Source organism: Stenella coeruleoalba (genome assembly GCF_951394435.1).
Source record: "Stenella coeruleoalba genome assembly, chromosome: 16".
Lineage (NCBI taxonomy): Eukaryota > Metazoa > Chordata > Mammalia > Artiodactyla > Delphinidae > Stenella > Stenella coeruleoalba.
In genome coordinates this window covers 28,076,739-28,089,725 of record NC_137162.1, presented here as the reverse complement: position 1 = coordinate 28,089,725, position 12,987 = coordinate 28,076,739, and the positions used below count along the sequence as shown (strand labels likewise).

The 12,987-nt window shown below is 41.1% G+C and overlaps 2 protein-coding genes across 7 annotated transcripts in view; both read right to left on the bottom strand.

The window, feature by feature from the left end:
* The window catches only part of LOC307175621 (cytochrome P450 2C23-like), a 32,372-nt gene extending 29,854 nt beyond the window's left edge, over window positions 1–2,518 (bottom strand). Inside the window, exon 1 of the mRNA XM_079900910.1 lies at window positions 1,563–2,518. Within this exon, the coding sequence (XP_079757036.1) occupies window positions 1,563–1,742 (180 nt within the window). The 5' untranslated portion in view covers window positions 1,743–2,518. The remainder of the gene's footprint in view (window positions 1–1,562) is intronic.
* Window positions 2,519–5,296: 2,778 nt separating this feature from the next.
* The window catches only part of ERLIN1 (ER lipid raft associated 1), a 41,129-nt gene continuing 33,438 nt past the window's right edge, over window positions 5,297–12,987 (bottom strand). For 2 of the 6 annotated variants that reach the window (XM_079900912.1, XM_079900914.1), the window contains exon 12: window positions 9,489–12,859. In XM_079900912.1, the coding sequence (XP_079757038.1) occupies window positions 12,638–12,859 (222 nt within the window). In that variant the 3' untranslated portion in view covers window positions 9,489–12,637. The other 4 variants (XR_013824385.1, XR_013824384.1, XM_079900911.1 and 1 more) reach the window with 4 other exon arrangements.

Sequence of the window (12,987 nt, the reverse complement as noted above, 5' to 3'; positions counted from 1 at the left end):
AACCATGCAGTTAAATTCAAAGCAGCCATTTGAAATTACTTATATGAGGATGTACAATGGTGCAGAAACATGTTCAAGTTCTAAATTAAATTGTTGAAAAATAAAATTATGTTTAAAAATCCATTAGGGAATTCCCTGGCGGCCCAGTGGTTAGGACTACGTGCTTTCACTGTCAAGGACGCGGGTTCGAGTGCTGGTTGAGGAACTAAGATCCTCCTGCAAACTGCGTGGAGCAGCCAAAAATTAAAAAAAAAATCCATTTGTTAAAAAATCCATTTGTATATTATAATCCTCCATTTTTAATTTATGATAATTATTTCTAAGAAGCAAAACTTGACACCATTTTTTTCTTTCTGCCTTTTTTTTTTTAACTTAAATGGTAGAGAATTTTGCCATTTTGTACCTCTTTTCTCTGTCCCAGGAAAATGAAACTTACTTCCTTTGTTCTCTTTGAATGACTGTGTCTCTATATTTTGGGGCACACAATGCCAGGTCCTCCTCTCCCAACCTCACCCTCAGCTGATGACTTTGCTCTCTATTTCACAGAGATAATAGAAATAACCAGAAGAGAATGTCCATATGCGTCTACCATAGCATCCACTTGTTTACCTGAATCTGTGCCCATGTACATAGTTTTCTGTTAATATAAATGACTCTCCATGCTCCTAAAAAAGGCCCAATTCTCCAACTTGTGCACTGGATTCTAGTCCTTTCCAGCTATGGCAACATGACTTTCCTCTTTACAGCAAAACTGAGCAACATCACCCTATTTTCCCCCTTCCCCTGCCCCTGGCAACCACCATTCTGCTCCCTACAAGTTTGACTCTTTTAGAGTCCACATTATGAGTGCATATAGTATTTGCCCTTCTGTGTCTGGCTTATATAACTTAGGATAATATCCTCAAGGTTCAACCATGTTGTTGTAAATGGCAGGATGTCCTTCTTTTTTAAGGATAAATAATAATACTCTGTGTGTGCGCATCATATTTTCTTTATTCATCCATCAGAGGACAGTAATTAGGGTTGTTCTGGAGAATATATGCTTGCACAATGAACTCATTGAGATAATACTTTTTCCCAAAGAATATTTCCAAAGGAGTGAATGTCGTCAGTCAGCGTAGCAGAGCTGGGCTGTGTCAGAGCAAGATGTGGGGATCACTCTTTAGAAGGAGGATCATAAAGTATCCCACAGATTAGTATAAAATAGTAATAGTAATATAAAAGGACAGTTATTACATTTGCTTGGCTTGCCTTTTGGTAAGTGTTACACGCAGAGGGGACTAGAAGCCTTTCAGTCAAAGTATGTTCTGACTTCAGAATTTTCCCATTCACTAGAATTCAATCTATATCTCAGGTCAGGTTAACACACCTCACTACCTGCTCTAAAGTGATCCAATCCAGAAAAAAAAAAAAAAGATATCTGTCTTCTAATACAGAAACAGACACCCCAGGTGTCTTAGTGGTGAGTAAAACTAAGAACGCTTGAAGAAGACATGAAGATAACCTGAAGATGACCCCCCCCCCCTTACCTGGAGATGACCAGCCTCTAATGAAACCCTTACCTTGGAGAGAGATGCAGGGACATCCTTGAGGTTTAGTTGCATCAGATTCCCAATGATGGGAAGGGGAGTTGGGCCAGGGGGAAGCCTTCCCCCTTTGTGACTTTTCTTCCACACAAAAAGCAAAACCAGGCAAGTGACACAAATCACAAGAGCAAGAGTAGTGATTTCCAGCAGTGCCATCTCAGCTACTCGATGTTGGTAACTGTCTGGATTGCTTGTTAGCAAAGTCTTGCACACACCCGGGGTATGACCTGCCAGCCAAAGGCTGGTCTGAGTTCTTGGACTTGGAAAAAAACAACCTGGAATTGGTTTTGGCCGTATTTACCTTCCTGAAGCTTGAGATTAGGGAGGATTCATATCTTTCCTACCTCTTGTTCACAAAATCTGCAACTTTTGATTTTTTAAGCCTCTCCATTACATGTACTATTTCCTTTTAGCACTAATGATTCATTAACTATAAAGCTGGGGGATTAAAAGGTACAAACTATTAGGTATAAAATACACGACAAGGATATATTGTATAACATGGGGAATATAGCCAATATTTTACAATAACTATAAAGAGTATAACTTTTAAAAAATTTTTCTAAAGATTTTTTTTTTGGGATGTGGACCAGTTCTAAAGTCTTTATTGAATTTGTTACAGTATTGCTTCTGTTTTATGTTTTGGTTTTTTGGCCACAAGGCATGTGGGATCTTAGCTCCCTGACCAGGGATCAAACCCACACCCCCTGCAGTGGAAGGCGAAGTCTTAACCACTGGACCACCAGGGAAGTCCCTAACCTTTAAAATTTGTGAATCACTATATTGTACACCTGTAACTTAAATAATATTGTACAGCAACTATACTTCAATAAATTTTTTTTTTTTTTTTTTTTGTGGTACGCGGGCCTCTCACTGCTGTGGCCTCTCCCGTTGCGGAGCACAGGCTCCGGATGCGCAGGCTCAGCGGCCATGGCTCACGGGCCCAGCCGCTCCACGGCACGTGGGATCTTCCCGGACCGGGGCACGAACCCGTGTCGCCTGCATCGGCAGGCGGACTCTCAACCACTGCGCCACCAGGGAAGCCCAATAAATAAATTTTTTAAAGCTAACAAAAAGGGCTTCCCTCGTGGCTCAGCGATTAAGAATCCACCTGCCAATGCAGTGGGCACGGGTTCAATCTCTGGTCTGGGAAGATCCCACATGCTGTGGAGCAACTGAGCCTGTGAGCCACAACTACTGAAGCCCACGCGCCTAGAGCCTGTGCTCCGCAACAAGAGAAGCCACCGCAATGAGAAGCCGGCGCACCGCAACGAAAAGTAGCCCCCCACCTCCCCACCACAGCTAGAGAAAGCCCATGTGTAGCAATGAAGAACCAATGCAGCAAAACAATAAATTAAAAAGCTAACCAAAAACTTTTTTAATTGCAATCTACAATGATTGATTTTTAAGTGTTAAACTAACCTTATATTCCTAGGATGAACACCTCTTCTTTCTCATGATGTAATAAAACTTTTCTATTTTGCTGGATTTGATTTGCCATTACTTTGTTAGGGATTTTTGTACCTATGTACATGAGGAATATTGGTTTGCAATTTTGTTCTCTGTAATGTGTTTGGTTTTAATATCAGGTTTATGAGAGCCAGATAAAATAAGTAGGCAAGTGCTCCATTTTTTTTCTTTTTAATAAAAGTTTTAAAATTTTTAATTAAAAGATTAGTATTATTTTTACTGAAAAGTTTGATAAAATGCCACAGTGAAACAATCTGATGCCTTCCTTGTATGAAAGTTTGTTATTAATTTATCTAATTAAAAAAAGAGTTCTAGAAATAGATAATGGTGATGATTGCACAAAATTGTGATCGTACTTAATATTACTGACCTGTACATTTAAAAATGGCTAAAATGGTAAATTTTATGTATATTTTATCACAATAAAGAAAAAAACCCGATTACTTAGTTGGTATTTGAAAACGTTATCTAACTTGTATTTGCATTTAAGGTAATTAATGCTTTTATTTATTCTTTGAGATAAATCTTACTATTAATAGTAATGTCTCAGAATCTAGACATTATCTTATGGGGAATTTGTTAAAATAAATATTTTTCAAAATCTAAAAAAGTCTACTGTTGTTTCCTACTAATTACAGAAAACATTAAAAAAATCTATTTAGCACTAAAATTCTTGTTTCAACTTTACTATTTTTCACTAATTTCAGAGCCATCTATTTCTCTGTATTTTCCCACAGCAGACTATTTGCTTCCATTAACCAACCTTACTGGCCTGCATTCATATATCCTTTAGCTGTGGGGCCACTAGGCTGGGATGCAGCCATAGCCGATGATGGGTTTGTGCATGAAGAACCCAGGCATAGGTAGCTTAGGGACTTCATATATTAATACATTGCTGTATTCCTTCCGGCACTTTCTGTGAAACCAGTGTCCACTGATGCTTACGCTCAGTTGTTTGCAAGCATTTGTTTGCAGACATTCCACAATGAGGTAAATTATTGACTTTGAAATGTTTGAAAAGTTAGAACTTTAATGTTCTGGACAGTGAAAGCAAGTGAATAAACAGAGTGGACTGGTAAACATGTTGGAAAAGGGAAGTTTTAAAATTACCTAATCAATTTCCCTGCTTAAAAATCTTGAAAGCGTTTGTTTTTTTTTTAATTTTTGTTTTTTAATGGACTTTTCCTTTTATTACTAAGGCTTTATATTTCTAGAGCAGTTTCCGGTTCACAGCAAAATTGAGCAGAAGATACAGAGCTCCCATATACTCCCTGCCTCTCACCATGAAAGTCCTGAACCAGAGTGGTATATTTGCATGTGTACGTCCAGTTGTTCCAGCACCATTTGTTGAAAAGACTATCTTTTCTCCATACTGCCTTTGTTCCTTTGTCAAAGATCGGTTGACTATATTTATGTGGGTCTATTTCTAGACTCTTTTCTGTCCCACTGATCTACTTGTCTCTTCTTTTGCCAATACCACACTGTCTTGATCACTGTAGATTTATAGTAAGTCTTGAAGTTAGGTCATGGCCTCAACTTCATTCTTCACTATTACACTAGCTATTCTGAGTGTTTTACCTCTCCATATATACTTTAGAATCAGTATGTCAGTATTCATAAAATAACTTGTTGGGATTTGATTTGGGATTGCATTGAATCTATAGATCAAGTTAGGAAGAAGTAACACCGACAATACTGAGTGTTCCTATACATGAACGTGGACTATCTCTCCATCTATTTAGTTCTTCATTGATCTCTTTCATCAAAGTTTTATAGTTTTCCTCATATATATCCTGTAGATACATATTTTGTTAGATTTATACCTATTTCATAGTTTGGGGTGCTAATATAAATGGTATTGTGCTTTAAATTTTTAATTCTGAAATGTTTTGCTTGAAAGATTTCTAACCTTTGGAAAAATCCCTGGTATGTAACAAGACTCAGAAGGCCCACCATGATCCTCTCCCCTCTTGACACCTACCTCACCAGTCTCATTTTTTGGTGCTCCTATTCTCACTGATAATGTTATACCTGTACTAAACTTTGGTCCATTCCTGGAAGGTTCTTGAACTGAGGTCTTCACGTTATAAGGCTTCACATGTGAGCTTTCATTTTTTAAAGTAACAGCTTTATTGAGATATAATTCACATACAATTCACCCTTTTAAAGTATACAGTTCACTTTGTGTGGACATGTTTTAATTCTTCTGGGTAGATACCTAGAAGCAGAATTGCTGGGTCTTACGGTAACTCTTTGCTTAACATTTTGAGGAACTGTCAAAACATATTCCAAAGTAGCTGTACCATTTTACATTCCTACTAGCAGTGTATGAGGATTCCCATTTCTCCCCATCCTTGCAAACAATTGTTATTGTCTGTCTTTTTTGTTACTGCCATTCCAGTGGGTATAAAGTCCTATCTCATCGTGGTTTTGATTGGCATTTCCCTAATGACTAATGATGTTAAACATCTTTCATGTTCTTATTGGCCATTTATATATCTTCTCTGAAGAAATGTCTATTGAGATCCTTTGCTCATTAAAAAAAAATTTTGTAGAATTTTTGTTATTCCCTGATCTTTAACTGGCTAGCATACCTTCTTGTTCTTTATCTCCCCCTTCTCTTTTTTTACACTACCAGTAGTACATTCTTCCCATTTGTATAGCCTCATCATAGTTGGAATTCTTTGATTAAGGTCTACCTTCCCATGAGACTGTTGATTCTAAGAGAACAAAGACTATGTCTTATTCACTATTGTTTTGTTCATTGTTGGTCCAACACTTAACACATTTTAGGTTTCCTGGCACATACCAGGCACTTGAACACTTGAATTGTATTCAATTTGATGCTCACATTGTTTCTCCTGTTGTGTCAGGAGGGCTGCTGTCTCCACTGAGGTTTTAGGGGTCACCTCCTCTCTGACCATTTGTGCTCCTCTCTTCCATTGGTTGAGGGTTGTCCCTCGGGATATTAATTCTTGTGCATATCTGAGTTGAATACATCTGCAGAATGACTGCAGCTTCCATAGTATGGGAGGAACCCTGCAGTGAAAAACAACATGTTAATTGCCTGCATGGCACTGTTGAGGCATGGGGACCCAGTGAATTGCATTTTAAAATACAATAGCATCTGGTGTTCCCATTGCCTGGAACACATTCCACCATTACCATCATTCTCTTCAGTTGCCTGGCTGCCTCCTGTATATCCTTAAAAATGTAGCTCAGATCTGACACTGCCTCCTAGAAACCACCAGGCTGTGTTGACCCCCACCTGTACTCCTTGCCTCCAGTGTTCTGCCTGCTGTGGTACTTACCACACTATCATACTTGCCTATTTATTTGCTGTACCATCCAAACCGCACCCCCCTCCACCACAAGGCTAAAAGTCTTTTTTGTTGCCTCAGCAACTAGCACATACTAGATATCCAGTAAATATTTACAGAAAGAAAAGGAAAGATTTAAAAATACTTCAAGATAAAAAATTGAAATAGCTGGCGTCTTAGTCTGCTCAGGCCGCTATAACAAAATACCATAAACTGGGTGGCTTAAACATTCATTTCTCAGTTTTGGATACTGGGAAGTCCAAGACCAAAGTGGTAGCAGATTTGGTGTCTGGTGAGAGCTCTCCTCCTGGTTTGCAGATGGCCTTCTTCTTGTTGTGTCCTCATGTGGCCCAGCGAGACATCTCTTCTTATAAGACATCTCTTCTTATAAGTAGACATCTCATCTACTTCTATTTATGAAGGCTCCACCTTAACAACCTAATTATTGGGTTGGCCAAAAAGTTCCTTCTGTTTTAAAGTAAAAATAAAAGACACATTTTTCATTTTCACCAAGAACTTTATTGAACAACGTATTCACCATTTTGTTCCACTACCTTCTGCCATTTTTCAGGCAACTTCACAATTCCATCTTCCCAAAATTTTTTATCTTTTTGAGCAAAGAACTATTCCAGATGCCTTTTACATTCTTCCAGGGAATTGAAATTTTTTCCATTAAGAGAATTTTGTAAAGACCGAAATAAATGGCATTCTGAAGGTGCAATGTCTAGTGAACACAGCGGATGAATCAGAACTTCCCAGCCAAGCTGAAACAGTTTTTGCCTGGTCATCAAAGAAACATGCAGTTTTGTGTTATCCTTATGGAAGATTATGTGTTTTCTGTTGACTAACTCCAGACGCTTTTCATGGAGTGCTGCTTTCAGTTGGTCTAATTGGGAGCAGTACTTGTTGGAATTAATTGTTTGATTTTCCAGAAGGAGCTCATAGTAGAGGACTCCCTTCCAACCCCACCATATACACAACATCACCTTCTTTGGATGAAGACCAGCCTTTGGGGTGCTTGGTGGTGGTTCATTTCGTTTGCCCCACGATTTCTTCCTTTCCACATTATTGTACAGTATCCACTTTTCATCACCCATCACAATTTGTTTTAAAAATGGAACGTTTTCGGTGCACCACAACTACTGAGCCTGTGCTCTAGAGCCCGCGAGCCACAACTACTGAAGCCCTGAACTTAGAGCCCGTGCTCCACAAGAGAAGCCACTGCAATGAAGAGTAGCCCCCGCTCACCACAACTAGAGAAAAAGCCCGCACACAGCAACGAAGACCCAACGCAGTCAAAAAAACAAACAAAAAAAAAAACGGAGCGTTTTCATTATGTTTCAGTAGAGCATGGCATGTGGAAATACGGTCAAGAAGGCTTTTTTCGCCTAACCTATGTGGAACCCAAACATCAAAGCGATTAACATAACCAAGCTGGTGCAAATGATTTTCAACACGTGGTATAATGTTGTTTGTTCTCAATTAGTGTCTGGATTTGATCGCTATCAACTTCAACTGGTCTGCCTGACCGTGGAGCATCGTCCAGCAAGATATCTCCAACACAAAACTTTGCAAACCACTTTTGACACGTTCAATCAGTCACAGCACCTTCTCCATACACTGCACAAATCTTCTTTTGAGTTTCAGTTGCGTTTTTACCTTTCTTGAAATAATAAAGCATAATATTCCGAAAATGTTGTTTTTCTTCCATCTTCAATATTAAAATGGCTACACAAAAATTCACCGATTTTCATAAGCTTTTCTTCAACGCACACTGATATGACAGCTGTCACAATACAATCTAACAAAATTGTTTCGAAAGAATTTAAAGACAACTAAGCGGGGGTTTCCCTGGTGGCGCAGTGGTTGAGAGTCCGCCTGCCGAAGCAGGGGACATGGGTTTGTGCCCCGGTCCAGGAGGATCCCACATGCCGCGAAGCAGCTGGGCCTGTGAGCCATGGCCGCTGAACCTGTGCGTCCAGAGCCTGTGCTCTGCAGCGGGAGAGGCCACAACAGTGAGAGGCCCGCGTGTTGCAAAAAAAAAAAAAAAAAAAAGACAACTGAGCGCTACTAGAGCCATCTTATGGAAAAAAGCAAACGAACCTTTTGGCTAACCCAGTATCTGTCAAAGGCCCCACCTCCAAATACCATCACATGGAGCATTAGGGCTTCAACATGACTTTTAGGGGAACACATTCAGCCTGTAGCAGATGGAAGGTAGAAAAATGGATAGAAAGAGGTAATAGGAGAAAAACATGAAAGGCACTAATTCCAAAGAAACGTGGTAAGGAAAACAAGTAAAATGTCATTCCGAGTTATATAATAATGGACACTTGCGGAAGTGAGCAATGAATTAACAGTAAATTAGTTTAAAATGCTTACACAAAGACAAGAGACCAGAGGATAGCCGAGAAGCTGGCCCAGCTTGTTGAGATGTTCCTGGAGGGCTGCGGTTGAGATTTAAAATCCAGCTAGCTTAGGTCACTGCTGCTGAAGACATAATTCAATGTATGTTTTCTGATGCACTTGTATGTATCAGGCACTGTGCTCTCTGTCCATCACAGGAATTTACAGGCTACTCAGAGACAAACATATATCGACTCCAATAGGCTGGGTGAACTAATGCACCCCAACAAACACCACGTGCAAATCACTATTCCAGGTGCATAAACAGATCTTGCTGAACCCACTGAAGAGCTCTGTAAGAATATGTAAACAAGTTCAGAGATATTAGGTAATTTCCCATGGTTACACACTAAGCCCTGACGTGGACACTCTAGCCTAACTTCTATGTCCTTTTTTCCCCACTACTCACTTACCTGCCTTTCACATTCATCCTTTTGTTCTTTCACACAACGTAACTGACCAACTCATATGGGCCAGGCACTGTGCAAGGCATGAGCAACAGATACCATCCCAGGGAAGAGCATGGTCACAGTCCCTGCCCCCCAGGGAGCTAAACATTTGTGAGAACAGACATTAAGCAGGTAATGTGAGGCGTGTGGAGTGTTACAAACAGGGAAACGTGGGGTGCTGACCTGAGCAAGCAGTTCCGGAAGACCTCTCTGAAGAAGTGAAGACTCTTTAGGAGTTAGCAAAGTTGGAGCTATAAGGGAGAAAAAGTAGGCCAGGTGGATGGAATAATACATGCAAAGGGACAGAGAGAAGGTACATTCAAGGACTTGGGCTGGAGAGGTGTGTATACACTTGGGACTTAATCCTAAAGCAATCAGAAGCCACAACGTCTAATTCACAGAATTCCTTCCCCACAGCAAGAGGCAGAAATCACTTAATTCTAAATCACTTCATTTTAAGACGTACCAAAAGCCTACAGGATAATTAGTTTGAATTAAATTTCCCTGGTTTGTAGCCACAGATGTAGGATACTATGGGGTTGGATCCCATAGGAACCCGAGTAAAAGGGCTGCTTTCCCCAGCACTCCCAATTATCAAGCCCTGATGCCCCAACAGCACTGTGAAATTGTCCCCAGGAGGGAATGTTGAGAGCTTGAGCAGAGCAGGTCCAACCCTGGTTCCTGGGTTAACATCTGAATTAGTGAGGTTAATTATATCATACCATTGCCAGTTATAATTTATACAGTTTGTCTTTTCTCCACCTCAGGATAATGTCCCCTCCCCTCCTCAGTGTAAGTATTTCAGCTCTCAGGCAGTCTCCGAGGGGCACGATGCTCCATCCTCCCTCTTCCCTCCTCTGCTGCTGGCTGCATCCCACAAGGAATCAAAACACCCCTTGTTAAATTCCGTGAGTCAGGAAAGAATGGAAATCCTGCTTTCAAAATTCTTACACGAGGCTTCTGGGAAAAGTGTAAGGAGAGAGTCTATAGTTAAGTTAAAGTAGTAAATAAACTGGCTCCGAGCTGAAATGGGCAGGACAGCCTGAGGAGCAGGTTAAGCAACAGAGAAAGGAGACATATGGGAAAAACACAAATCACTGATAGTAAAATAATTTTATTTAGTTTCTTTTTTAAAAAAGGTAGCATTTCACATATAAATTTAGACTTCAAGATTACCAAAAGGAACATCCCTGAAGGTGGGGTGGGGCGGGGGCAGACTTTGAGCCCCAGTGAGCACAGGGAAGCACATTCCACGGAAAGTTTAAGCAGAAGTCCTTTCTTGAGAACTTCACAGTGCTACTTCCCTGTTCCTCAACTCTGCCACCAGAGACTGTGGTTTGTAAGAAAACCCATATTCATCACTTTGGGGCAACAGTTTTTAGCTCATGGGAATAGGAAACATCTCTAGGAATGAAAGCACAAAGGTCAATGATCCAGGGCTTCCCTGGTGGCGCAGTGGTTGAGAGTCCGCCTGCCGATGCAGGCGACACGGGTTCGTGCCCCGGTCCGGGAGGATCCCACATGCCGCGGAGCGGCTGGGCCCGTGAGCCATGGCCGCTGAGCCTGCGCATTCGGAGCTTGTGCTCCGCAACGGGAGAGGCCACAGCAGTGAGAGGCCCGCGTACCACAAAAAAAAAGAAAAAAAAAAAAAAAGAAAAAAAAAGGTCAATGATCCAGATTTCCCACAACAATCATTATTTATATGCAGCAACAATATATGACAGGTAAAGAGTTTATTATATTGTTCCAAAAATCTTTTAAAAAGGGCTAGAGAACACAAAATTCATTCATAAAGAGAATGTATATAATTAAATGAGCAAAAACAAAAAAATTATTCTTTCCATATTACAAATGCCTTTATAGGATAAGGCCCTGGGAAAAGACCTCAAATCTGGGACTCCTTTCCCGTATTAAGTGTCTGGCACAACCCAGAAGCTGTCATGAGACTGACAGTTAGCTTAAAGGTTTCTGGAAGTGGTCCCATGACTATTCTGTCTGGCTTGAACACAGTGTACACAAATGGTGTCTTAAACTGCGTAAACTCAGGCCTAACTACAGGGCACACTGATTCAAGAAAGTTAATCTTAAGATTAAAAAAACATCCAGATGAAACATCTCCCATAGCCACAGGCTAACTCTGTCATCCTCTCATGTAAGTTTAAATCCACTGGCTGCCTAGGAAGTCAGTGGAATAATCCTGATCTCCTAGTTGAGGTGAAAGCTGCGGAACAACTTAGATTTCAGCATCTCAGGGCCAGGAGGGAAGGAGGCAAAGATGACCAAGGGTGCTTTCTAGGTTACTCCTTGATCCACCTGGTGGGCTCCTGATGAGTGTTGAGAAGGAGAACCCGTGGGCCAGTAACCATGGCAGCCCCAGGATCTGACCTTTAGGCAGAGGTACCGGGGCAAATGAATGTACCCCAAATCCAGTTTTAAAAATAAAAACTTCCTGCAGTTATGATACAACACTGTGCAGTGAACAGCTAGGAACTGGATGCTGCTTCTATTTCTGGTTAAAGTCCTGTTCCACTCTTGGCCAGAGCTGAGAGGTGACATAGAAGGAGTTGTCTGAGCCTAAAAACCAGGCACCTTAGTCACACATGGCCTGGGCAGTGACAGAGATAGTCATCACCCAATGGAGGGGTATGTATGGCCCCCAGAGCTTTGGTTCAAAGCAAAGGTTTCATCTCACCCAAAACTTCAAACTAAGCTCTATCTCTGAGCCTACTAATGCAATAAACTAATGATTAGGAATCTCTATGAAGAATCTCTGATTGGGTGGCAAGGTGCATGTCCCAGCAGGCCACCATCTTGACTCTAGGAAAACAAAAAGGTGCAAATCGTATCAAGTAAATAGTTGCTCAAGTGGAAGATCATTTCCTGGGGAACTTCAGCGGACTAGATGCTACTCACATGGATGAATGCTGGGACTAGACCCAAAAGAGAAAGCCTGGGTCCTGGCATAATCAGTCTTCTTTACACTTACCACATCCTGGCCGCCTTTTCTCTGACCTCCTATCTCTTGAATGACTGAGCACACATTTCCCCGGGGACCAATGTAAACATTATCCAATAGATCTCAGCTTAGAAAAACACAGCTTGTTAAATATTTAGTGTTTAACATTCCAGTGCAGGCAGTATGTTAGCATCAGATTTTCCCTCATTCATGAGTACCAGTTTAGAAACGAACATACACAGGATATTTGATAAAACTGCACCTGAAAAGACCATCTGGGTGCCAGACAGCTGGCTCTATCCTGCAATCAGCTGATAAACCAGGACTACCACAGGAAAGGCAGAACAGACGGAGCATGAGTTCTCTGTAAATCTGAAGTCGTATAACCATCGTTCCCACTTAACCCCTCGGGCCATATCTTGATATGGGAGAACATTTCCACCTGTTGCATCAACCTGTGCTCTCCTTGTTTTGGATGGGGCTCTCTCCGGAGGGCTCAAGAGCCTCCTTAGAGGGGAGAGAGCTTTTTCTTCCAGTCCTAACCTCTGAATATTTCAAAGCACAAGAGGAGTCCACGAACATGCTAGGGATGTTGCTGCCAAAGTAGATCTTACTGTTAGAAGCAATGGCCTGGTACCTTTTGAGCTCCAGATATTCCGGGGTCAATTTGTGCTGTGAGAGGCAAACAAGAGCAAAGGCATCAGAACACTTTGGTGCAATAGTCACTGCTCTCTTTCCTTACACAGATTTTCCCTATTGTTCTCCTGAATATCATTCCTCAATTGTGAATTGCTACCAAT